The sequence below is a fragment of the Rhinolophus hipposideros genome, assembly GCF_964194185.1.
Source record: "Rhinolophus hipposideros genome assembly, chromosome: 20".
NCBI lineage: Eukaryota > Metazoa > Chordata > Mammalia > Chiroptera > Rhinolophidae > Rhinolophus > Rhinolophus hipposideros.
Window position 1 is genome coordinate 33,753,361 of NC_138066.1, and position 27,463 is coordinate 33,780,823.

The 27,463-nt window shown below is 41.4% G+C and overlaps 1 protein-coding gene across 2 annotated transcripts; it reads right to left on the reverse strand.

Annotated features, from left to right (window-relative positions):
* Positions 1 to 539: 539 nt before the first annotated feature.
* On the reverse strand, positions 540 to 26,731 carry KPNB1 (karyopherin subunit beta 1; the record flags this gene model as incomplete). 2 transcript variants are annotated; one of them, XM_081029366.1, is made up of 22 exons in its annotated part: positions 26,287 to 26,731; positions 26,128 to 26,186; positions 23,873 to 24,055; positions 20,643 to 20,843; positions 19,583 to 19,735; positions 17,837 to 17,896; positions 17,130 to 17,219; positions 16,665 to 16,775; positions 15,792 to 15,893; positions 14,068 to 14,292; positions 13,055 to 13,246; positions 12,166 to 12,296; positions 11,134 to 11,281; positions 10,724 to 10,795; positions 8,721 to 8,865; positions 7,475 to 7,557; positions 7,013 to 7,120; positions 6,451 to 6,594; positions 6,233 to 6,338; positions 5,445 to 5,559; positions 4,679 to 4,840; positions 540 to 3,554 (listed from the first exon to the last, which is right to left on the reverse strand). In XM_081029366.1, coding segments are annotated over exons 1-22 (2,631 nt in total). In that variant the 5' UTR covers positions 26,327 to 26,731. The 2 variants fall into 2 exon arrangements, with proteins under 2 accessions (XP_080885492.1, XP_080885491.1); XM_081029365.1 differs by lacking the exon at positions 540 to 3,554 and having other exon boundaries at positions 4,675 to 4,840; positions 26,287 to 26,666.
* Positions 26,732 to 27,463: the final 732 nt, after the last annotated feature.

The following is a 27,463-nucleotide window of genomic DNA, read 5'->3' on the forward strand; positions in this document are numbered from 1 at the left end:
TTCAGAAAATGTGAAAAGGCCACATGGAGGCTAAGGCAGGAGGTCAGCCCTCATTTTATTTGCCCAACATAAACTAAGAAAAGTGCATCAAGTAGCCTGCTGGTGCCACTAAGCTAATAAACAGCATGGTGAAGGAAAGGACCCAATTTCTTAAATCCCAAGTTAGTGTTCTCACAAGTTCTGGGGGCAAAAGTGGAAGTAGAAATTAAATACACACTGCAAACTAAGTAAAAAGCCAACCTCTGGATGAGCCATTAAACAGCCCAGATCATAAGCCTGAAAAATATGCACAAGACGGGACAATCTCTGGCAGCTTCAGAATCACTCTCCAAATAGGAAATCTCCTGTGTAATACTTTTGCAGGAAATATTTTTCATTTATTTCCCATTACACTGTATAGAATCCATTTCTTTCCTCTCCCCAACTCATACACACGTCTACCACCACCGCCACCACACACTCCAGCTTCTTTCAAACCATTCATTTCACCTCCAAGGAGGTGACACCATCTGGAACCAAAAATGAAGCAGCAAAAGGTTGAAAATAAAAATAAAGCGGACTTTATTTAGAAGATAAAGGTGGTGGTATCAGTTTTGGTTAATAAAGTTGGGCTCAAGTGTTTTAACAGGTCTTTAATGCCATCACAGACTGGCATGCCAAGGGCATTCTGAATGCCAATTACAGACTGAAGTTGTTTCGAAAACCAAGATGCTATCAAAAGCTGATGGAGTTTGGATCTCTTAAAGTCGGACTAACACACTTCTTAAATATAAGAGTGATTAGATTACTTGGTTCTGAAAGTGAAAACACTGTACTGAGCAATTCCCCTTTCTCCACAAGTCCCTAAGGCAATATTACAGTTGCCTCTTGTCAGCCAACATTTCAACATTTCAACAGAAGGGAGCTGAGGGGAACTGAAAAAATGAAAAGCAAAATTAATAAATGTAATTTAGATAGGCAGCTGCCACTTGTGGCAAACCAAAGCCTAGTCCGATGCCCATTTTCTTCACATTTGCACTGACATCTTCCCAAGCAGACGGTAACGACATTCTTGAAGTAATGTGCCAAGACTAGGGTGGGAAAAGCCCAGACAGAGTGGACAATGCACTGTGCATCCAGTTGCCTTAGATGGTACAATCAATTAAGGACACATACCCCGACTACGGAAAACCCACGAGCCAAAGGTAACTAGAAAAAAGGATTAAATGCATTAACCAGTGCAGAATAACTGCGAGGCACCAAGACCACAAATCCAACCTGCCCATTTTCCTCCTCTCCATCATTGAATGGATCTGGGAGAAAGCATTAATAACAGCACTTGTCAACTGCTTCCCTGGAACAAAACACGCAAAGGTTTTATTTTCATCATGGTTCTTGGTGTACTTTATTCTCCTGCTGTCTAGCTAAGCAGCCCACACAGGACAGAAATGGGTAGCACTGAGGAATGATCAGATTTTTTTCTCCCCGATATTCCTGCCCCATCCCTAAGCCCTGAGCAACCCCTATCTACCAGGAATGGTTAGTATATCACCCTCTCCCTCAAGGAACAACTAAAATTTAAACAAGGCATTAGAGGGCTATGTCTCTTCTTAGTAGGGCTTAAGAGCTGGTGCAAACTCTTTATTCACAATGGAGCGTCTTTCCTTCAAACACCTGGATTTTTTTGTACACTGGTTCATAGATCGGCACTTGACTTTGAACCTGGCACCAAAAGGCACAATATCTGATACCCTGTACAAGAGCTATTAGAGATGCTGCCATATGGATGGGCAAAAATCGAGCCAATCCCACTTGTGAATGGAAGGCTGTTTGGACAGGGAGGGGAAAATGGCAAAGAGAAAAACTTAAGCCCATTATTTTTTTTGCTAGAATGGAAATGAAAGTGGGAATATAAGGTCTTGTTTTTTAATCCTCCAAATACCAGGAAGCATTTAAAAAATCTTCCTTGGTGTTTTTGAAAGCAGCATATTCAAAATGCCAGCAAAGACTCCTAATAACTGCAAAACCAAGAGAATCAAAGCTTATTGACATCCCTCCTTATTGCTGAAAGATTCTGAAACCCAAATTCAGGGTGCCCTGTTCCCTCGTAAAAGGGAAATTAGTTAAGTCTGATTTATGGTTATCACAGCCATCACACTTTTAAAAAAATATTAAAGAGTGTGACCAGAGGAATGTTTGACACCATTTTATTAATCATCAACTTCAGTGGAAAAATATAACCTTTTTCAAGTGCCACTTTCATCCTAAGAGTTCTAGTCTATATATATATTTGTTTTGTTGGTTTTGAAGTGCAGCAAGAGACCAATACCACATTGTAGTCAATCAAATAAAAGAGAACAGAAGGCCAAGCAGTTTCCAAATGGTTATTTTATCAGATTGTTTAAACATTAAATTTATCCTTGTTTGTAATCCAAAATAGTTACCTGAAGTTTGTTCTGTGTATGTTTACTTTTTACTGTATATTTGTTTTCTAAACTCTTTGGCACAATTTTCTGGGGGTGTCCAGACTGCCACGATACATGTCAGAAAAGAAGTTTTATGCTGCCAATTCTGAGTGTTTAAATTTTGGTTTGGGTTGTGGCTTTCTTGTTTTCAAAGTTTGCATTCTTTACTTGCAACAACTGTATTTTTTCTATATGCTCTAACTCCAGAGTTTTCTTTTTCTCCCCCCTCCCCCCCACTTCTACATTCACAGTTGAACCATATTATTAGGAAAGGCGCCTTGATGAAAAGATCAGGATGGGAGCTCTGAACATTCGTCAGTGTTTTCCCTAGAAGATAATTAAAACAAAACGAAACAAAACAACCTAAAGAACGTCTTTCCTTTTTTTTTCTTTTTCTTTTTTTTTTTTTTACATCTCTTGTGCTGCATCAGTAGACAGAACTTCGGTACTTCAGTTAGTTTTATGAAATGCAATGTCTAACCCTCGCTTTTTCTGGGAAAAAGAAACTGCAGTGACTTGAAGTTGAGAATGTGGATACCGCCTCACTCACACACACTCATTCTCAGACTGTAAAGAACCCCTCACCCTCCTTTTAGCCGGCACGCATACAGTACCGCATACAGTACCGTGTGGCTAAGGTACACCAAAGGTGGGCTTGAGACCCAGGCTCCTTCTTTCGTATCAGTAGCAAAGGCCAGGCTGCCTTTTACAACAAAGCACCACAGCTGAACCCAGTCCCTCCTCCTCTCCCAAACTAGTCATCCCACTTGACACCGGCCAAAAGACAGAAAAGCTAGTTCTAGCCTCTCCTGGGAAGAGATAGCTTTCTTTTTTTTAAGCAAGTAAATCCATCATTTTTCTTTTCCAAGATGGCCGACGTTATGGTTTCCTACGAAGTCAGTGCTTACTTAGCTCACTAACAGCGCTGCTGTTGGCGGCTGCGGCTGCTGCTGTGGCAGGATTTTCAATGTGGTGTGTTTTCAAGCCTCACTCACTCATCCTCTCATTCCCAAACATTCAGCATCCGTGCACACTCCTCACTTCCGGGTTTTTCAAAAGATTGGAGATTTCCAGTGGGGGTCTCAGGTTATCATCCCAATGGTAACAGATCTAAAAACAGACGAAAAAAAGGTCAAACTCTGAGATCACATATAGCCAATAGACCCAAACACCTCTGATTCCTACAATTAAGTGTTCATAGGCCTGAACTGAATTTGTCAGCTCTTCAAGGACTGATTATGTTTCTTCTCTTCCTAAGTGCCATTTACCTGCTCTCATTAGCACCTACATCAGAGGGTGAGAGGCTAAGTTAAAAAATAAAACTCAAAATAGCCAATTTTATTGAGATCTGTGAAGTAAGATAATTGAGTATGTGAGAAGAAATTAAAACTACATTTCCAAGCAGGGATCAGACAACTCTGACTTTGGATATCTTCTGTAGAGCTAACACAATGTCTAAAAGCACAAGAAAACAGGGCATGGAGAAGGAAATAGAAAGTGGAAAATAGGGGCCATCCTGGTGGCTCAGGTGGTTGGAACACCAAGGTTGCTGGTTCGATTCCCACATGGGCCAGTGAGCTGCACCCTCTACAGCTAAGATTGTGAACAATGGCTCTCCCTGGAGTTGGGCTGCTGTGAACAGCTAGAGATCGGTGTGGGCTGCTGTGCTGCCATGGGCTAATGTGTGCTGCCTGGAGCAGCTGGAAGCTAGAGTGAGTGGCCGTGGGCTGCTGTGTGCTGCTATGAGTGGCAGGTAGCATTGTGAGCGGCCGGCAGCTGGCGAGAGTTGCCGTGAGCTGACTGGCGACCGACTGCCTCAGCCGGGGAGAGTGCAAGGCTCATAATACCAGCAAGGGCCCAGGAGCTGTGTCCTACACTAGACTGAGAAACAACAGCTTGAACCGGAGTTGGGGGGAGGCGAAAGAAGGAGGGGGGAAGTGGAAAATTATGAGAAAATGCCATTACCCAATGACTTTACTAGGGACCATAATGATGGGGGGAATCTTCAGTGAAATCTAGTTATATAAGTTGTTCTACATCATGAAAGACTGAGGTTGCCTGACCCTTCCACTAGTACAAGTCTTAGGAACAAAGGCCTGGCTCAGAAACACTTATATGGGAAAGAGTACAAAACAAAATACCAACAGGCAGCCCTTGTCAGAACTAAGTCTAAATAAAACGCCCCTCCTTCCCAAGAAAGTAGAAGAAAGAAGGTAGTAGAGACAAGCTCTTACCAAGCTTGGTTCTTCAGTTTCCTCAGTTCTTTTGTTGCCCATGTAGCAAGGGTTTTTGCTTTGTTAGTCTTCGATCTCCGCCCTTCAGTTAACAGTTCATGGATCATTGGCCTAGCTTCTACTAATTTCAGTACATCCTTCCCAAATGCTGTACACAAGTCCCTGTGTAAAACAAACACATGTGAAAATGAGCTCTTGTCTCTGTACCATGTACTGAGCCTTCTAAACCAGTGCTAAGCTACCTATCGGTTTCTTAGTATTGCCTTTTAAAGACTGAAAGAAAATTTTAGATACTTATCTCTAAAATTAACACTTGACCTCAACAGATGGGAAAAAACAAGGTCTAAAGAAGCAGAATGACTTACCTAAGTAATTCCATAGCTAATTCACGGTAAAATCAGAACCATAACGTTGGTCTTCGAGCTCAAGACCAATGTTTTTTCTTCTAATGATGCCTCAAAAACCTTCAGTGGAGAAGGCTAAACAGCCAATTTGTTGACCAACATTAAAATACAGGATGGACACAGACCTGATGCTGCTTCTATACCTGAGAACTCACTTCATAAAAAGTTTAGTGGAAGAAATTAGAAATCTAGAGGGTCTGGAAAGAGGCTACAGAGAGTCTTGAATGAATTATTTGTGAGAACTCAAAACAGGACACCCATGGGTTATATTATTCAGGCTACTCTAAAAAATTCTTTATTATACATCTTTTCACTTTCCACGAGAAGTTCTATTCCGCTATTGGAAGCGGGGTATAACCTACCCTATCAGTCCAGCAGCACAAGCTACTACTCCGTCTGTATGATCCTCATCTCCAGCAATGTGGTCAATGAAAGACAGAATAAATTCTACTCTGGGTTGTACCAGCATCACGTCCGCTATAAAAGAAAGACAGGGTCTGATGAACTTGTCCCACATCGGGCAGGATTATACCCCATTTCAAAAGTTCCAAACTGTCTACACCATCAGGCAGATGTCAGGCTGGGAAAGGAGCTGGATAGTTATACCAAATTATTCTTGCTCAGATTGAGATATCATTTCTCAAGTCAACACAAGAGGCAGATATTCCTCTTCTTATAAGCAGATGTAACATAGAAAGAACAAATGGAAACTTTCCTCCAAGGCTGTGATATCAAAGGGGTAAAGTACAAATATTTCCCAATCAATAATTGAAACATCAGGTGAGAGGAAATGTGATTCCCTCAATCCTTCAATTTAGTTGCACAACGTGGGGGGGGGGGGTAGGGAGAGTAGGGGTGGTCAACTGCCACTGTCACGGTTGGTGCAGATGCAAACAGCACCAACAGCCTTGCCATATCCCATCCCTTGCAATGCTCAAGAAATGTGAGATAAAGTAGCAGAGGAGGGGGGAGGAGAAATAATAAAAGTCTGTATTATCCCCAAAGCTTCTCTCTTCATTAGCGCACTGTTCCTCCTCCTCCCCTTTCTTTAAGCAATAGGTGCTAGTTTGCAAGCAAACTACAGAATGAAAGACACAGCCCATTTCACTAAGTGCACAATGGACTAAGTCAATTGGGTGTTATACTCAACGGTGTACGTTCTCCTGGTCTCCCTTCAATCCCTGGACAATTCCGGTATAGGCTTCCAAGCAGCCTTCCCTTAGCTCATTCAGATAATCCACCATGTCATAGTCTGACTGTAAGAGACAAAGAATACAGTCTCCATCATATTGTCACCTTTAGTTGCACGTTTGTCACAAGTCCCACTCCTCCAGTCAGGGCTAGACTGAAAGATAGCTTTAAGCTTACCTTGTCCACCTGCGCTTGGGAGGCCTGCTGAAGAGTATTCAGTACAACCTCTAGGTATTTTTTGAACTCTCCACCAATAGCAAGGGCAATATCACCAAACACAGACAGAATCTGTGGTTTCACAGACCTGTGGACATTTTCATTCTGACAAAGAAAAAATAGGAAAAGCCAATTATTAACAAAAGTCAAATTTTGTTGACAAATACTCCAAACATTTTTTTTTAAAATAATAAGCAACACTAATATACTGGGTATAGACCCATAAGGACACACAAAAACGAACAGTGGTTATCTCTGGATTTAGGGATTATATATTTATTTTTCCTTTGCATTTTATTGGTTTTTCCTCCCCAAGTTCCGTGCATTGAGCATGCATTCCTTTAACTTTATAGTCTTACTTTAGAATTGTCTTGTGAAAACGAACAAATCCCTTCTTCGTAAGCCCACAGCCAACATCCTGGGAACTTAAAGCTCCCTGTCACGGATCTTGATGTTTAACCATCTTTACAACCGACGATTTCTTCAAATACTGGTAAACTAGATTGTGTGTGTAGACACTCACCCCCAAGTTCTCCAGGAGGAGCTGCATCACCTCATCACAGAAAGGTAAGATGTTGGATTGCAGGGCACGGCACAAGTCTCCTACTAGGCCCACAGCTGCCAAACAAACCTGCAAAGAATCAAGGAAATGATTTCTTAAACAGAAAAGGCAGCCTGCAGGCGCAAAGCATTATTTTTACCTAGCTGCTGGTCCTTTATCACTGGAACTTAGAGACAAAGAACAAAAAAATCTTGCCTCTCTGAGATGTGTTTATTTTAACAACCAATACAGCAGGAAGAGAACCATAGTATCAGAGATATTAGGAAAGGACAGAAAAAACAATATTCACCAGGGATTGGTAGTTAAAAAAAAAAAAAAAAAGAGCCCTGCCAATATATTTATTGAAAAAATTCTGCCAAGGGCAGCCACAGTTAAAATCCATGTTGTTCAAGGGTCAACTTCATTTTGAAATGCAGAGCCTACCTGGTACTCAGCATAATTTTTCAGTCCAATGCCCAAGAAGGGTTTAAAGGCCTCCATGTATTTTAGGAATTCACCACCTAACACTGTAAAGAAACAAACTATTACCACCACAGGGTATCACAGAAGAGAGCAAAAATAACCATCCTAGCTGTCCTAAAATGTACTCACTCCACCCAACAGGTTGGATGGAGCACATTAATTACTGAATCTACCATGAAGACATTAAATGCTGTCTTGGATGAGCCAAATTCATAACTGTTAGAAGGGCCTAACTTTTATGCCCTGAAGACAATGTCACATCTCCACAGAGTGGTTCATGGCTCACACAACAAGTGGTATGGTATGGCCCTCAATGAATGCCAATGTTAATTTGAATTGGCTGAGCTAGCAATACTGCCTCTTGTCTACCTCATCTTCATCTGCTTATAAATATGTCCTCTTTGGAAGCCAGCTTTAAAACAGGGCCCCTAGATAATTCCATCAAGGACTTACTTAAGCCAGTCAGGAAACGCACTGGGCTTCATATCCAAAGCAGCCACTCCAGAAGCCAAAATGAACTGCTGTGCCCTATCAGGGTGGTCACATGTTGCCAGAAATAGGTCTGTCCTCAGGGGAATGGTCCTCAGATAATGACCTTAGTAATACACCTTACAGGCAGGCCACCCCTGAAAAAGCATTCCAGGTTTCTAAAGTGCTCTTTTAATGTGCTTTTAACGACCTTTCAAAGAGTCTTAAGTCAGACATGACTTCCCCAAAGTAATTTTGTATAGTCAGACATGTAACAACCAGAAAAACGTGAATTCCTACACCTCAATGTTTCATTCTATCCCATGCCAGGCAGGCACCATGTGTCAAACGGAGTCCAATGTATTACAACCCAAACCAGGAGGTACCAAAGTGCCAGGAAAGAAAATAGAAACCTTTGCTTCCTCCATCCTTGGTAGGAGCCAAACCTCAATAAAGCAGACTTTCAGAGGAAAAGGAAACCTGATAAACATGAGGTAGATAACAGTTTCTCCCCCACCAAAGGTTGCCAATCTGAGTTACAAACTGGCTCCCCACTTACTTTAAAGAATGGCAAGGCAGTTATACACAAATTTACACTTATGTTCAATCCAACTTTGAACTGACTCGTGCCCCAGTAAATGAGAAAATAGGACTAGCTTTCTGCAGTCAAAAATTTCTTCATGGCCATTGCAACTCTTGCATTCTAAAGACATTCCCTGCCCAATTTTGGCTCACCAACCTTCCACCAATGTGCTAACTGCCATTAGGGCATCCTCTTGCACTCCCCCAGACCCAGCTGTGCTTTGGAACATCCTTAAGAGGGAGGCCATGACGACATCAGAGATCTGCAAAGCATCTTGATGTTGTACTTTCCGGAGAACATTCTATAAAATGTACAAATGTACAAGACAAGGGTTCAGGATCTGTTGATTCCAAACCCTCAAATCAGAACATTATACATTTTTATTTTTTTAAATCAATGAAATCCCTTGAATTTCTTTTTTGGAAAGGCCAAACATACTTTTTATGTTCAAAAGCTTTGACAGTATAAATCATTTGCAACAAAAAATACATTTTAATATCCCTTCTATTTCCCAATTCAGAAGAAACACGATACAAACTTTCATAGATTGTAGATTTATAAATTCATCTCCTCTGCATTTCACTTAGGTGAAGCAGAGGAATAAGCAGCCTCCATATTCCAGTCTTATTATTTCAGCTTTAAAGGACTTGTGATATTAGAGTTCTTACTCATTAAAAAACAGAACAAACAAACCAACAAATAAAAAAACCCTGTCTATATCCTAACTCATTTATAGATGGTGGTCAAGAAATAAGTCTTGGGGCCGGCCCGGTGGCTCAGGCGGTAGTTATAACACCATAGGCATGATCCACGGAAAAAAAAAAAAAGATAATCTGGACTTCATTAAAATTAAAAACTTCTGCTCTGAGAAATACGATGTGAAAGACGATGTCAAGAGAATGAGAAGATGGGCCGGCCCGGTGACTCAGGCGGTTAGAGCTCCATGGTCCTAACTCCGAAGGCTGCCGGTTCCATTCCCACATGGACCAGTGGGCTCTCAACCACAAGGTTGCCGGTTCTATTCCTCGAGTCCCGCAAGGGATGGCGGGCTCCGCCCCCTACAACTAAGATTGAACATGGCACCTTGAGCTGAGCTGCCTCCCGGGTGGCTCAATTAGTTGGAGCGTGGGCTCTCAACCACAAGGTTGCCAGTATGACTCCCGCAAGGGATGGTGGGCTGTGCCCCCTGCAACTAGCAACAGCAACTGGACCTGGAGCTGAGCTGTGCCCTCCACAACTAAGACTCAAAGGACAACAACCTGATTTGGAAAAATGTCCTGGAAGTACACAATGTTCCCCAATAAAGTCCTGTTCCTCTTCCCCAATAAAATCTAAAAACAAATAAAGTCTTGATAAAATGAAGTCAATCTAATTCAATATTCCTTAAACTTCCCTCTTTATCTTTTGTTTCAATTAATGTTACTGAATCATTTCTGTATTTGTCTGATGAATAAAGAAACACTCTTAACAGCCATGTTTTTAAAAATTAAGTTTGGAATGCGAAAGAGAAGGGAGTTCACAGGTAAGATGACCTAGTTAGCATTACTCAATACTAAATAAAATCTAGTACCTACCAAAGCCTTAGACAAGTTCCAGGATTTTCCTGTTCTTTGTTAAAAAGGAAGATACCTCCTCAGCCACTGCATGACTCCAGTCATGAGTGAGGAGTGACATTTTAATTATCCCAGCCTCTGAGAAAGTCTACTATGAAAACTAGGTACTATAAATGATGTCAAGTATAACAAAGTGGCCAATAGTAACTGTTTTTTCAAAGATGATGGTAAAACTCAAAGCTGTATTTTCAGTAGAGTGAACCACAGCTGGGAACCAAATCTGAATGGGCTACACCTGGACAACCCAATGAAAACCAAAGACTAAAAGTTGCAACATAAAACAGTTGTACAGCTGGGAGGACCATCACAAACCAAACTGTTTGCTTCCCTACACTGTGCAAGACAAATTTCATCTTTATGGGCAGAGAAGAAAGGAAAACGGGAAATTACTCTGCCAATCAATCACAGACCAGACCAAGGCTTTTTGAGAAGAGCTTCTGATCAGCATCTTCTACACCATTTCAGATTTCTGTGTGTACATGAACTTGTCATCCTGGGATACGATTCTTTCCTCTGGAGCTATTAAGTGACACGGCACCATCATACCTGAAGAGTTGCGCAGAGTAAAGACTGAAGGTCATTGAACTGGATCCTGTCCGATGTGCTCTGGATATGTGACTACAAAGAAAAGATCATCATGTTCTAAATGAACACCTTCTAAAAGGGCTCTACACCGGTTCAATGCTTCCATTTTTGCTGGGTTTGCCAGGACTATTAAATAATCTTTACAGATGCTAATGTAGGTAAGTAAATAAAAAACTTTTACGCATATAGTATACAAATGTATGGGTAAACTGACAAGCAACGCAAACTTTAAGTTGCAACATTTCTTTCTTTGTATAAGCCTTATATCTTTCTGAGAAAATATATAAACCAACGAGACTAGCCTTGAAAATAGAACGATAGAAGTACTGCACCCTGCCCACCAATATAGCCAGAAACGCCCTAATTCTCACCTCCATCTGAAGCACTTGCTGAAGTCGTTCCATGATGACTAGGGTAGTTTTCTGAACCGCAGGGTAACAATCCTTGGCACTGTTTTTTACAATTTCCATCAGAGATTCATATGCAGAACTCCTCAGGTTGTTCTGGTGTCCATCAGGTCTATAAGGCACACACAGCAAAAATCTTAAAGTCCCATCTGAGAGAGGACAAAGGTGTTATAATGTAGACATTGTCTCACCAAAAATAAGAACCCAGAAACTGAAACGGTTGCAAACATGGTTTGAATTTGGCAACACAATACAACCAGGAACTAAATTTTCAACCTCTGAGCCAATGGCTTTGTTCACATGGTCTCCAAATCTGGTTAAACTTTAGAATGGCCCTTTTAGAAATGGGCTAAAATTATATGGAAAATTAGATTAAAATGATGAAGAACGCAGGTGGACAACTGAAAAGTTGCCTGAACAGTTAAGAAAAAGATACCCCAATTTCCTTCATCTGCAACAGATGCCTTTACATACAATCGTAAACAGAGAAGTGGAAATGAACTAGATAAGCTTGGAAGAATTTATACCCAGTCTTCTTTAAAGGTTCTTTTGAGTGTGGCTTTACGTATAGCTCACACAAAACCAAAATAATTCAAGGCTGTCCCCAACTTATAACCCCTTAAAACTAAATTTCAAAGCTCATTTACAAAACAACTGTATCTAATGCCAAGTTCTTCTTCCAATATCATAAATGGCAGTCAATGATCTCATGTGACAACTAAATTCATTACAAGCTACTATTTCTCTTATACCATAATCAAATAGAGACACTGCAAAATCAATGGACTCTCTTGGTCAATTAGAAATTACCATTTTCTAATTTTAATTGTAAGCTGAACAATTCTAATTTACATTTCTCTTTTTTAAACAAATAATCTACTGGAAGATTCCTTCTTCCTGCCACAATGTGTCTATGGCAGGTTCGATAGCCCCTACACAGAAGGCAGAAGGAGCTGGATACAAAGATACCACCCCTTTCTACGTGGTACCATTTACCTGTCTGTGGTCTCCAGGAGCTTTTGAACTATGAGTTCAAAAGAAGAAGACAAGCAATAGGTAGCTGGTTCTTCCTGATCATCAGCTACATCTGCAGCTTCATAAGCAGCTTCAGCCAGACTAGAGAAAGCCTTAAACCCAGAGAGTTAAGATTAGTGCTGAAAAGAACCCCAACCAAGGACTACCTCATTTTTTCTTAAGATACCTCAGGCAATGTTCCTTTCCAACTGATATAAGAACAAATCAATGCTAGCAAATCCTCAACATCATCTCAAGACTTCAAATTTCATAGGTATCCTTAAAATTAAATAATTTATATTTTGTTCATCCTGCCCAAAAATCTGCTCACAACTCTAAGTAGCAGAGTACTTTCACCTACCACAAATGTCTGCTACTTCAATTCTCTTTCTAATCACAGAGAGGCTTTTAGCCCCACTCCTTCCTTATTTGAGCTTCCTCCCCCACCCCCAAATGTCCCTAATGCACTGCATCCAGGCCATACTGACTCAGCACTTAAGACCACCTACTTTCCTTCCCGCTTGCCCCATTCTCAGCAATGGTACTTTTTGTAGCCAGCAACTCTCTACCTTAATCAAAATTTTTTGTCCCCAAGCAACTGAAGAAAGAAAACTGAGTCTAGACCGTTTTCCCCCTGGGTTAGCGTGACTGTTCTAAATGGTTCAGAAACCAGTCACCATGAGTCAACAGCTCCCACTGGCTCATGCAGTTGACATCTCCCCCACATTTTAATTGAAGAAATTAGAAAGGAGATGCTATTCTGAAAAAAAAAATCCTTCCAGTGAGGCAGACGCATTTCTCTCCCACATCTCCAACTTCCTTGCCCATGGCTCAGCAAGACCCTTATCTCACCAGGAAGAAAACCCCTTACCCAGCACACATTTGAAGCCACTCTGGGTTCAGCACTGAGGCCCTCAATCAGACACTGCAGCAAGGGAGTCAAGTAGACATCATTGATGGCCGCTTCCGGGAGCAGTTCACAAATTCTGCCCACAGTCCATGCAGTTGTATCCCGAACAACTACACTGGGGTCTTTCATTAATTCTATTAGGGTGGGCATAGCCTGAAAATACAACAGGTATTAGCAAAGCAAAGATCAATACCTCAGAAGAGGAATTTCTAGTGGTTAGGTTTTATCTCAAAGCATCAAGATGGTTTTGCTAAAAGTCCTCCTCTCTTCACCAAATCCCAATGTAGTTTTATTAAGAGTTTGGTATGAATGCTTTCAGCAAGCAGTCTTTACGGTACTTACAGATCCCAAGAGGCAGCTGTGATGGTATCTGGTTATATCTTAAAAGGTTGAGTTATGTACTAAACTGTTTTAACAACTCCTGTCATTTTTAATAGCAAAATAAGTACAGTATTTCCATAAGAGTTTTCATTAGGTACCATTTTTGTCCTGGGGACAGAATAATCACATCATGAAAAATAATGAAATGCTTATGATACAGCGTAAGTGAAAAAACAAGTTAGGGGGTGGCCAGTTAGCTCAGTTGGTTAGAGCGTGGTGCTGGGAGCATTAAGGTTGCCAGTTCGATCCCCGCATGGGCCACTGTGAGCTGCTGCACAGTAAGATCTCCACCCTGTTGCACATATGCACACACAGAAAAAGGCTGCAAGAATAAATCCCTAGAGTTAGTGTTATCCCCAGGCAATGGGATTGTAGGTGACTTTTTCGGGCCTTTTTGGCAATTTTCAAAAGTCCTATGTGACTTTTGTAATTAAAAAGTTAATTTACCATTCATTGGCAGCAAATAGCTATCTAGAAATAACCTTTGTGGGTAACTTACAGCTTTTTTTAAAAATAAAAGCACACTTTCAAACAAAAAGCTTTAACAAACAATAAATGTCTCACTTTCCACCCTCAAACTCTCTCAGTTTCACCTGTATAACTAGTGGTTTGAGTTGATTGGGCTCTGGTCCTTCCAAGATACAGCCAAAAGCCATCACTGCCGCATCCCGGTACCGCCAATCAGGGTTCTTGATGTGTTCTTTAATGAAGGGGAGGACGTGCGGAACAATGTCATCTTCACAGCAGGTGGCTAGAAGCATGAGGCACACCCCTGCTGCTTTGCAGGGGTTCCAATCGTCGTCATCATCATTTTCATCCTGGAGAAAGAATGTGGCACTCGTTTTTTTTTTTCGTTCAAAGAATCACTTTAACTCAAAAAGTGTTCTAACTATTCCCAAATGTAATTAGAACTTAAACTTTGGGGATGTAAATAAAACATGAAATCTTTATATTTTAATCTCTTTCAAAAGATATATCACAGTACAGCCTCTGTTAAAAAGGATGCAGATGGAGGGAAGAGCCCTCTCCAGTACTCTACAATGAAACAAATATCAACTGCATGCAATAAGGATGATCTGGACATACACAACAAAGGCAGAACAAAAGCGTATATGCTGTATAATTCTAGCTATAAGTTCAAAAACGAATTAAAAAAAAATCTATCGAGTTACAGACTAGGAAAACATGAGGGGGGCCTCCGATGTGCTAGTAATTTCAAAAATTAAACAAACATTTCAAAAGTTAAACAATTCTAATCAGAGCTCCCCTAAAATTAGAATTCAAGGTAAATTTTTCTTATTGTGGTCACTCATACACACAGTATTTAATGCAGCATACCGATGTAGTTTCAGATAATTACATACCTAAAGAATGATTTGTTCCCAAATGAGAAAAGCACACCCCAAAATATGCAAAAGCATAGATACTAAGGTCAAAAGATAAAAAATAGCAACTGTAAAATGGAAAGATGAGATTAAAATTGAAGGGAACACCGAGTCCATTTCAAACCAAATACATCTCAACTTATCTTTTGAGATTGCTATATTGAAAGAGTCATATACTTTCCTAAAAACAAATTACATTCCTGTGTACAGAGACACTTTGCAGTGCTCAAGGTTACAGCATGGCTGCTTCAGAGCACTGCCAGCTCTTTGGTAATATTTTACATACACCAGAAAGAAAAAATCTTTCCAAACACATCAAGGAAGACTATAATGCACAAAGTCAAAAGGAACAATGGTAATCAAGATATACTCCTTATAAAAGAATTTCTGTATTTACTTAGACCCACATCTTCACGAAATCTTGTTACTTTTGTCCCGAATCTGATTCATTGATGTTAACGATCACTAAGGACCATGGATTTCTTTCATGGGTTGGATTCCCTCATTAGGATCCGAATAACTCTTTTATCCAACCCCGTCAGTATTTTAAAAGTATACATATACCATGAACTCATGAAAATATCCCAGATATTAGCAAATATTTCAGTGGCCTAAAACCAGCACTTCTCTCTTACTGCAACTTTTATTGCGCATGTCTCTTCTGCTAGTTTGAACAATGTAGCACTCAGGAATCAGCAGTGTGTGCGGCTCATTCCCGAACAAGACTGAAATGTTCAGACCCAGTTCTCCTTCACAAACAACTCAGAGTCTAGAGTATCTTACAGATCCAGCTCAGTTGTTCCCGAGTCATCTATAAAAGAACATCAACTAGTTGAAGACTTGCTGAGTTCCTTCAAGGAAATGGTTCCCCAGCAAACCAACCCTTAACAAGGTTTCATAGCTTACCTGGCTAGACTTGGAAGGTAACTCACCTGTTTAGTTAGTGTCTGTGTGAGGATTGGAACCAGGTACTGTAGTGCTCCCTTAGCATAAAACTTGCTGGTGTGCTCAGGGGGGCGTCCTTGTTCTGCTGCCTGAGGACAAACATAAAGCAAATTCTGGAGAGCAGCAAACAAGCTCTGATACTAAGGGCATAAAGTGAGAGCTGCCCAGGAGTCTGTACAGAAATATATGGAACAAACGGTGACATTCACTGTGATCTTTGGAGGCGCTCATTTTTTGGTCTACTTCAATGAGACTCTTTTAGGACTTAAAGGACCAAGGGAACCTTAAGAATTACTCTTTTTTCACAAGCTCAATTCATATTAACAAGCTGTTATCTAAGTGACCTTTGGATCAAGAGATGTACTAAGTTTACATAAGAATGCCAAAAATAAGATTGTGTCTTTTAAAATAAAGACAGTTAAGGTTGGAAACAAAGCTTGAATCTAAAGATTGCAAGTGCAGAACTAACAACCCCTTTCTACGTATCTAATTCCTTCACCAGAGTTAGTTAACTATCAATTTTACATCCCATGCTTGTACTAGGATTCCAAAAGAAAATAACTCAGAACCAGATGTCATCTCGTTGAACTATGACTGCCTGCTGCCCTCTTGTGTTTACAATGCCAACATCAACATTTACAAAGAATCATGCCTGACTGGGAAAAACATGAGATGCCACATTACTGATACGTCTCCCTCATGAGGGATTTTGGCTAATCAAAATCTCTACAAATGGAGACACCCTGTAAGTCCAGTCAGAACAAAGCTTTCCCAGAGGAGGATAATATCCATAAAGGAGATACGTTCCAAAGCCTAGTCACAGAACAGCTCTCCCCTCAAACCAAGTCTCCCACGCTCACCTCTGAAGCCTCAATGGCCAAATCCATTTCCTCGTCACAGACATTGGACCAGAATTCTATTCCTTGTAGGGCCACTTCATCAATGTCACTTTTCATTGCTTCAATTGTGATCTTGAGGAAAAAAACACGACACCCCAAGCCCCAAATAAGTGCTGGTTCAAGTTAGACCCTTCCTCTAAACACAGACATTCAAGTTTCAAAAATGTAGATTTATGAAACCTAGGTCTGAAAGGTAGAAAGAGGAAACAAATTTTTAAAATACACTCTTTTTACCAGCAGAGATAGCACAAGCTTTCTTTCTTGGCATGCTACTGATGAATATATGAAACCTAACACTGGAACTCAAGAAATTTCCTGTTTTCATCATATTAAGTAATAAATTACAGAACTGACAAAAACAGCAACTAAGAATGATGGGCTTTGCAATTAGCTGCATGTTCAAATACATAAAATAGAAATACTTACTGCAAAAAGAGCGGGACCCATATATGTCTCCATGTACTGATAATACAAGGACATTATCTTCACCAGATTCTGTAAGGCAGCCACTCGTACCTTTTGCAAAGGGCAGATTAAATGGTTTACCATTCAGTTTACTAACAAAGCAATTTGATAAAGGTTAAGTAACTACTTCACTCAAAAGGGGTCAATAACCTAAAGGGTCAAGCAAGGTACATTTGGGTAATGTTACCATACCCCTAAAATCAATCTCTACCTTCAATTTTTTCACTATCCCTATTTTTCTTTGCCTTCTCTCTCTTTTTTTCATTAAAGGTGCCTGTGGAAGCCATGGCAGGACAAAACGAATACCACTCAAGAACAGACGTTACTCCCATGGTTCAAGGGTCAAGGTTCAGGCTACAGCAATAGCAAAACTATTTCAATGACTATAATGGAAAAGAATCACTTGAATAACAAACTACGGCAATTGAGTAAGCAAGGCTTAACAAAAACTATTTCTCCCTAAAACTTTTTTTAAGAGGACAGCAGTTTTCCACAATGTTAACTTTCTAATACCTGTTCTTCCCTCTTCTCCAATTTGTTGGAGAAAATTCTTATTAGTCAAATCTAATTTCTGAAGTCACCTGATTTCCAACATTTCAGTACTATGCTAGAGTTGGCATTTCCTATGAATAATGAAGACAGATTTTTTTCAGTAACCTCATACTTACCCTCGTATCTGGACACTGTGTGGCTTCACAGACCACCTGCATAATAAAGTGCCTTTCGGACTGCAAAAATAAGAGAATTAGAAGAGTATAAACCATACATATGAAGAATGCTCGACTATCCCCTCAAGAAAACTTCTCACTCCGTCAGAGACCCACATAACCCTGGACCAATCAATCAAGCAGCTTTTCCTTGACATAGTAATGGCACTATGAAGTGCTACAGTTTGCCCCCAGTGTCTACTATATGACCTGCCCTCATAGGAGGTCCCTAATCTTTTAATCCCCAAAATGACCTTCACTTACAGGACTTTAGGGAGGAAGTAGACAGGCAAATGTAAGCAACAGGGTTTAAAAAAAGATGGTTAGTTAAAACAAACCCCACCTACATTAGAAAAATCTTTTTCTTTGTATTTAAAACTTAAGAGACTTAAAAATAAAAGTATCTGCTTTATTTCAGAGACAAAATTGGTTTCCTGGGAGGTGGCAAACACATAAATGTGGTAAGATACAGGAAAACAGAATAACGAACTTTATTTGCTACTGTCCTAAGTCTTTTGAAATCTAAAAGAAACCCATTTTCTAAGCAATTAGAATTGTAGTTTGCTTTGGCTTCTTAGACCACCCTACTTTGTCCACTCTTAGGCCAAGAAATAGCAAAAAGCCCAGTTAAAGTGTCAACAAACATATATACAAAAAAAAAAAATACTTTCAGATCACGTATAATCCAGAAATTCCACTTCTGAGTATACTGGAAGTGCCAAAAAATGTATACACATGACTTGTATTCATCTTTTGTTATTGGTATATATTGAGTATTACAATTGTAATAGTTTTTTCCTTTCTTAAAATGTGTATACGTTTTTTGGCATCCTCTGTATATCCAAAAGAATTGAAAGCGGAGTCTCAAAGATGTACTTGTACACCCACGTTCGCAGCAGCACTGTTCATAACAGAAGGCGGAAGGAAGCCACCCAAATGCCCACTAACACATAAATGGATAAACATACATACATACATACAGTGGGATACTATTAATCTCCCTTAAAAGAGGAAATTCTGACATGCTACAACATACATAAACCCAAGACAATAGTTAAGTGAATTAAGCCAGCCACAAAAAGACAAAGACACTGATTCCACTTACATAAGTTATCTAGAATAATCACAGAAACACAGAAAGTAATCATAGAAACAGGAAGCAGAAAGGTTGTTGCCAGGAATTGGGAAGGGGAAAAAGGGGTGTTGTTTAATGGATATAGTTTCAGTTTCACAAGATGAAAAAGTTCCAAAGATCGGTCGCAATTTTATGTTAGTATGTATTTTAACAACTAAAAATAAGTAACTAGGGGGGTATACTGTCAGGCAAAACAAACGGTTTCTATATTAATTTTGAAAAGCACCTTCCTCAGGAGGTATATGGAAACAGCCCAATTTCTGTAACTTTTGTTTTAAAAAGTCCCACAAGCATACCCACACTTTGGGTAGCAAAAGGAAAAACCTCAGCTTAGAAATCCTTTAGCTCACATTATTCCCAAAAGCCTGATTAGAAAAGGCAAACACCTATTCCAGGGCTAAATCTCACACAAATCTTACCTAGAACGGAATCAAACACTTCTAAACAAGAAGTCCTTTCTAAACAAGATAGTCCTTTCTAAATCATAAACTTAGAAAACACAAACAAACAAAAAAAAACCCTTTAATTCTCACTCCTGAACCTACTACACCTTTTTGTCAATAGGCACTTACCTCTTTGTCAAAGTTTGCTTTGGTGAACTCCAATGAGTTCAGGAGTGCATTAGTAGCTGCTAGTTTCACATTATTACTAGGCTCTTCTTTCCTCATCCCCTGGATTATGGCAGTCAGAATCTCATTGGATTTATCCTGTAGCTGCTCTGGGTCCTGAAATGAGCAGAGAAGTGCAGTGAATATAATAATGAGCTCATGACTAATCAGCAGTCCTTTTAAGTATAAAATCCACTTGAGTGAGGATCAGACTTCCTCTGATCTTTTCCCACACATTTCCATCTAGGGACAAACCACCTGCAAGATATCCCAGGGTCTGACAGTCCAAAATTGAACTAAAACAAGGTAAACACATCAAATTCAACTCTGACTTCTTAGCATAGTGACTCTAAGCAAGAGGTAATGCTGGCTTTTTCCCCCTTCCGTGCAAATGGAGATGGAAGCTTGCTGTTTTTTCCCAGGCCATGTGTACCAACTGAAGTAAAGCTGTAGAACATAAGGGCCAGCAATCAACACCTGGGCAGAACATCTAGGGAGTACAAGTCCAGGTCAAGTGCTATGGACTTCTTTGCTTCAAGTCTGTGTATCAAAACAGACACCAAGAGTGGTAACCTCAGCAACAAGAACAGTCCTAGGAAGTGTGCATTTAACATACTGTGTTGTGGCTCCAGTGGCTAAACCAACAACTACAGCAAGAGCTGGCAAAATATTTCTGTAAAAAAGTCAATGAAAATATAAAACAGCACCCATGGTACACTGATGATCTTGAGAAAGGGGATCAGGTCAGGGGTACTCCAAGGCAGAGAGTATCCTTAAAAGTCTAGAACCTATGCCTCTCCAAACACATGGCTTTCCATTTTGAGTTTGTGATCCTCGAGTCTCTTAATTTTAGGGCATGATTAGCAATGTGAGAGAGTAAGTTAACTATCCAAATATAGAAGTCTAACAAAGCAGTCCTATGTTCAAAACACACTGCGGTAGCTTGGAATGGTAAATACAATCCTAATACCATGCAGACCACAGTTAGATGGAATCATGTTAGATAATATCAGGCAGCACTTACTATGTCTTGGCAAATGTAACCAATAGCTTCCAATGTTGACTCTTTCATGTGCTCTGTGCTGTTGGGGTTTGTGACATTGGCCACCAGCTGAGGAATGAGTTCTGGCCATTGGTTTACTGGGATCTCTGCGCAAGCAATCCCAGCCACACACTGCGAGGCGGAACTAGGTCGGTAAGTTTCTGTGCCCAAAGTCTGTAAAACCTGCAAAAAACAAGACAAAAGATATCAATTTCTAATACTATTTGAACCCATTTTACCTACCACAACACCTCTGATATCCGTCTCTGAATTTTCTCTATAACACAGACAAGTAGAAAAAGTCATATACAGTACAAGTCAACTGTTGAAAAGGAGCCAGCCTCAATACCAAACACGAAAACAATCCACCTTGCCCCAGACCCCAGGAACAAAACCAATCGTCCCCTACTTTCAAATGGAACTCTTCAAAACCAGATACCTCAACTCACTTCAATGTTCACAAGGTAGGAAAGCAGCAGTTAGAAGGGCGATAGCATTAATTAAAAGGTGGAGGAGATGACAAAATTCGCCTTCTCTGCTCCTTGGTGTATAATAATGGAAGGAAGCTCACAGCCATGTTTTGTGCACAGAAAAGTGGGATTGTAGAATGAGGCCACCTCTGGGACATCCCAGTGGGTCTGATTCACAGTAGATCACTGTAATCTGATTGAAGGAAGAGACCTTCCCACTCGTGAAATGTGGAACAAACCTTCCTTCTGTCATTGACAATTTAGTATTCTGGGTGACTTTCATAGAAAGGCTTTGGTCAAGTAATATCACTAGATGCAGATACAAAATTACTGATGTCACCAATATATAAGAACTAATTCCTATTTAACTTCCAATCTGAAAAGATTTGTTCTGTTTGTCCAAGAATCAGAGAACTGTTCTGTCCACCATCAACAGATACCAAGGACTAGTCCGATATGCCAATTAAAATGAGATCCATTTATCATTAAACACGTCTTGTTTGAAATGGTATTCATACACACATTTATGTAAAGGGTAAAGGCACAGGTACAGATAAAGGATGAAGCCACAATGGACCCAGGGTTAATCATTACCATGATCAGCTAATTCAATCAATGAGCTAAGAATCACCAGTCCACTTAAAAGGCAAACAGTTAACCGTTCCTGGCATGAATACAGAACAAAGAGTAGCTGTCAGATATTCAGGCCAGCTCTGCTGACTGGGTCAGGTCACTTAGCATCCTGCTTTCTAGCTAATAATGAACTCCCCATCTTACCCCCTTATACAGAATATCATCATCCCGGCCCGCCCACTCCCAACAGCTCTACCCAGTAACAGTTCTGACTGATTCTAAATGAAGGTTTCGCTCTCTAGGGCTACCAGAACTAGAATGGACTTTAATAAAAATGGTATGTCAAAAGCCTAAGGCGGGGGGAGGGTCAAGATGAATTGTCCAAAATGACAGGGGCTGAACAGGTATTACCCACGTCTAAGAATTCCAGTCCAAGATGCCTTTATACTACACTGCACATCTCCTAGGACATATGTGGCGAGTACTGAATCCCACCTACTTTTATCTTTCTTCCTTTAAATCGCTTCTGGAAGATTAGTATTACTTGAGGTGATTTAGGGGCTACAAAAGTACAATTGCCAAGTACTGAAAGTTATTTTTTTAAATTAGGGCTGATATTAATGGTAATACTCAATGACCTGAAATAAATAAGCTAGCTCTCAATCCAAGACTCAGATTTCAAAAAAGAAATAACCACTAGTACTGAAAAAGTACTAATTACTAGGTGTGCTATAAATGGGAAAAAGGCCCAAATAACTGCTAATTTTTTCTTCATGCACAAGGGCTCAACAATGCCTAATAAATTCTTATTCAAATTTTAGAAAAATTTTGATGTTAAGAGTGATGTGCCAAAAAAAAAAAAAATAGTCAATTACAATTCTAATCATGCCATCTCATTTTGGGCACTACAGCATAACCAGCAGGATTTGCAGTGATTGATGGAAAAACCTTCATTTATACCAAACTGCTAAAGGGAGGATTAGAATGTTACTACATAGGCAAACAATATAGACAGAGATAGCTCTATGTATTCCAAAGAAGATTGAAAATAAGTTGCCTTCATAACCTAGTTCCCCCCATCATGGATAACTCCATGCGAAACTGGAGAGAGAAGGAGGTACATAACTAGAAAGAAAAGTTACTGCCTAAAGAGGCACTAATTTACCTATGTTCACAACCAGAATCAGGAAATAGCAAATATGATGTACGTAACCATTATCTGTACAAGTATACATGAAATCCCCCATTGGTTTCCCCTCAAATACCAAGGACCAATGATGACTGCACAGATGCTTGACTTACTACTCCCCCTTTGTGCCTTATCCATGTAAGACAGGCCATTAAAGAATCCCATTAAAAAAAAAAAAAAAAAAAAAAAAGCAAAGCACATCAGTCCATGTATTTTGCTGCAGTTAGAACCATGGATTTCTAATTCAACAAAAAAAAAGTCACAGAAACTCCATGATGCAGATTAACAAGGGACATTCAATCTTCCACAAAATTCACCAGCCTACTCTAAATGCCTTGATCAAAAGCCAGATGTTTCTAAAGATAGTTTTTCATAATTTGTTAAGTATATAAAAGCACCACGAACGCCAATCTTGTTTCACAAACTCTTAAGGCTTGAAAAGCCCAAGAGATCATTTAATTCCCCTTCTGACCACACATAGGACCATGCCTAAACCACCAAACAATGAGAATCATCTACAGCAGAAGCTTAACAAGAGTTGGGGGTGCTGGCTGACTGTGGGAGAATCGCTTGGGAAGACAGTTTTTAAAATATCCCTGAGCCTCAAACTCCAAATCAGAATTTCTGGAGGGAGCTGGAAAATGCGTATAACAAATTCCTTAAGTGATTCTTATAACCCAACTCTGGGAACTGTCAATTTGTATACTATTCTAATTCTCCAGACAGTCTACAAATTCTGGCATCTAATTAGTTTCCCAAACTGCTACAGTCTACCTCGGTTATCTGAAAACAATTCTGATCCATTAATGGGAATAGACAAGCTGAACTGAGAAAGATTTAAATCAAATACAATTTTTATCAAGTGAAGTTTTGGTCCCAGCAATCTATTATAACTCTATGCCGTGCAAATGACAAAAAAACTGACAAAAGATTTTTCTTGTTCCTTAGGCTATACGACCGAAGAGAGCAAAGTTACTTACATAATTCTTGACTTCCCGTCGAGCATTAGCATCAATAGCAAGCCATCTCTGCTGATATTGTGCCTTGATATCTGGATCTTTAGATGTCAAAGAGTTCTTGATTTGTAGACCAGCTGCAACTCTGGCAACCTGACTGTTTCCTGGATTTGCTAGCACTCTGGACAGTTCCACAAGGAAAGTGGGCTGTTAAAAGAAGCAGCATCAGTGAATGAAAGTTATCTCTTCAGAATTTCACCAACTGAGAATAGCTTATGGAACACCAAAAACAGAGAAAACCTAAATTTTTTAGGATATGTCATAACGACTCAGAAAACTCAAAAATAACTTTAAGACTCGTATAAAAATGTTACTTAATACATTGAAGAAGTCATCCATCTACTCAAGGAGCCTCAGCATTTAACAAGCAGTTACAGATTTTCCTACCATCATCATTCTTAGCGCCCTATTCTTCACATTAGCTCCTCTAGAATTAAAGCAAGTTTGACAATCTGGTAGTCAGAGGGTTTTTCTATGTCCCTAGAACAGTACTTGACAAATATTTGTTGAATGAATTATGTTACAATTGGGTGTAAAAATTTTTCTAAATTAAAAAAACTTAGTCCGAATGGAATGATACTCAGGGTGGCTTTTGATCTCATGAAAGCAGGTAATCTTGTATGAGAGGGAAATAATTATAAATCTAAAATATAGACTTAGGAGGCCCGTCCTCTGTATTTTAGTTAAGTGTTCAGCAAGAGGTGAACAATGAAAAAAGCAGATTCATAAGAAAATAATTGGCAAACATTTAGAAACGGGAAAATTGAAAAGATAAAAATGTCAAGGAAAATGGTTTTATATTTAAGAGCCACCAGTTAACATTCAAGTCTCCTATACATTTTGGACTTGAGTTGTCCACTAAAAATAGTGGATTTCTAAACAGCATAATCTTTTGTAATGCAGATCCCCAAAACTATACCCATTGTTAAAAAATGTAACACTCCTCTACCTTGCAAAAAGCTGTCTAAAAGCTTTTCCTAAAGTTATCAGGAAAACCGAAAGTAGATAGTTCCTTACCATTAACAAGTTCTGCAATCACAGAAGGTAAATCTTAAAAGTTTTTTTAATTATGTACCACTAAGTAATGTTAGGAATAAGGTAAAAAGGTTTTTGCAAATTAAAAGAAACAGGAATATGCCCCAAATGGAAATATTTTCAGATGAAAAAATCCTTTCTATGGAAAGTTAAAGAAAAAAAGGTTAGTAAAACCTAGCACATAAAGAGGGAGAAAAAAAAATCAGTTTGTATAAAATAGGATGTCACTTTTTTTATTTTTGCTTATTTGCCTAGGTAACACTAAAGAACACATTTGGTTACAGTGTTATTTAGATTTACTACCTATTACCTTTAAAGATGTCAAGAATCCTCCACCCTTCCCTCTGCTCCCCATCCTCCCAACAGGAGAGAGGAACACCAAAGAGAAACTGTTGGCACATGGGTTATTTCAACCAATCCACCCCACATTTTTATGCAGAAGTCCGGTCTCTAGTGGACTTAAGATTCATTTTTTCTGTACCCCTTAAATTGAAAATATTTAAAACGAGGAACTTTTCTCTGTGATTTCATCTGGAAACAGTTCCGATCTCAAGGATGAGCTCAGCCTGTTGTGGGTGCAGATTAAGTATTTACTCATCCAAGTAAAAGAAAGAAAAAAAATACCCCGGGAAAGGAAGGAAAAGGAGAAATATTGTCGGAATGGGTCAAGAGGCATTCTGGTGCCAGGCCTGGCCATGAGCAGAGACCAAGGGAGATGGGAAAGGGTAGAACTCTGAGAAGTAGGTGGAGAAAATCCTAGGGGCCACGGGACAGGAAGGAGAAGCTGGCCCCAGTCAGAACAGGGAGGGCAGCTGGGCTCGGAGCTTCCACATGGCCCCTAGGCCCGGCTCCCCCACCCCCACCCTCGCTGAACACGCAGCGCCGCGCAACCTAACTTCCCTTCCCTCCCTTTTTCTCCCTCCCGCTGCACCGCCGCCCACAGGCCGCGCGGCGATTGGACAGCAGTCACCCCGGCGCGCCGCGCCATTGGCCAGCTGCAGGGGCCCGGGGCGGGACACACCCACCGGCTTCCCGATGGCGGGGTTAGGTTGGACCGGGTGGGGGGGAGGGGGACGGGATGGGGCGGGGTGGGTTCCCGAGGCCTGGGCCTCCGGGAGGGCGGGAAGGCCCGCACGCAGGGGATGGGGAGACCGCGGGATGGGGGACGGCGGGATGGCACGCACCAGGTTCTCCACGGCCGCACGTTCCAGGAACTTCTGCGCCGCTTCCAGTTCCAGCCGATCTGGGGAGAAGTGGGAAAGGGGACAGGGTCAGAGGAACCAGGGCTTCCCTTCCCCCCCCACCCAATCACCTCAGCCCGACCCCCGGCCCTCGCGTCCTACCGGGAGACACGGTCTTCTCGAGGATGGTGATCAGCTCCATGGCGGAGGTGGCGGCGGCGACTCTTCCTAAGACGTCGGCCCGGCCTCTCGGGCGGCGGCTCTAACTGGGGATGGGGGTTGGGGGTCGGGTGGGAAGGGAGGGTGGGGTGGGGGGCGGGGGTCACCACCAGCCCATTCACCGGCTCCCTCTTGGTAGTCGCTCCGGCTTCCCTTCCTTCCTCCTTTCCTTCCTTCCTCCCTCCCAATTTTCTGCTGGCGGCGGCGGCAGCTGCTCCTCTGGCGGCGGGGGAGGGACCCCGGGGGCAGCTCAGAGCGCGGCTGGTGCTCTGGTGGCGGAGGGAGAAAGAAGGAAGGGAGGCGGTAAGTGAACGGCGGCTCGCAGGGAGGGAGAGAGAGGGAGGGAGGAAGGCGGAGGGATATTCGGGCCGGACCTCTCCGCGGCGGCACCGCGCTCCACATCGATTGGCTGCCGCCGTGGCCACGCGGTATCTCCCATTGGCCAGGCGGTCAACGCTGCAGGGCTGCCCTGCACCCATTCGTCCGCTGGTTTCAAGGCCCGGGTTGGCTGGGCGGGCTCCGGAGTGGGGCGCATGGATTGGCCGAGGGGACTGAGATTGGGGTGGGGCAGGCGAGAGCCGGCTGCTGATTGGATTGGCCTGGTAAGGTCCTTGCGCTCATACCGGCTGAGCGTTGGGAGGAGAGTGGACCGAAGGCGAGACTCCGGGCTTGCGTGATTGGGTGGGATACTAGGCGTTGATAGGATAGGGCACCGGGGAGAATTGGGGAAGAGTAGTTCGGGGTCGGGGCCGCGGAAAGGCGGGAGGCGCCCCGCCGCTTTAGGAGCCCAGCGCGGGGCACGATGGGACGCCCCCGGGAGGGGGCGGAGCTGTGTTCGGGTTGCGGTTGGGAAAGCGCAGTCACTCGGAGGGGCGTGTTGAACAGTTTCGCGGGCTTGAGCGGGGGAGGGGAGACCGTTAAAGCCCTGCACCGCTCCCACAGGAAGCTGCTTTAATGGCTCAGCCTCATTGGTACCAGACTTGTGGCTGCTTAGGACTTTGAAGACCATGCGGTTTAATTTCCAATTTGCAGATGTGGAAACTGAAGCCCAGAGAGGGTACGCGACTTGTGCAAGGTTGCACAGCTGGTTAGTGGCCTGCTCCGGACTGGACTCAAGCGC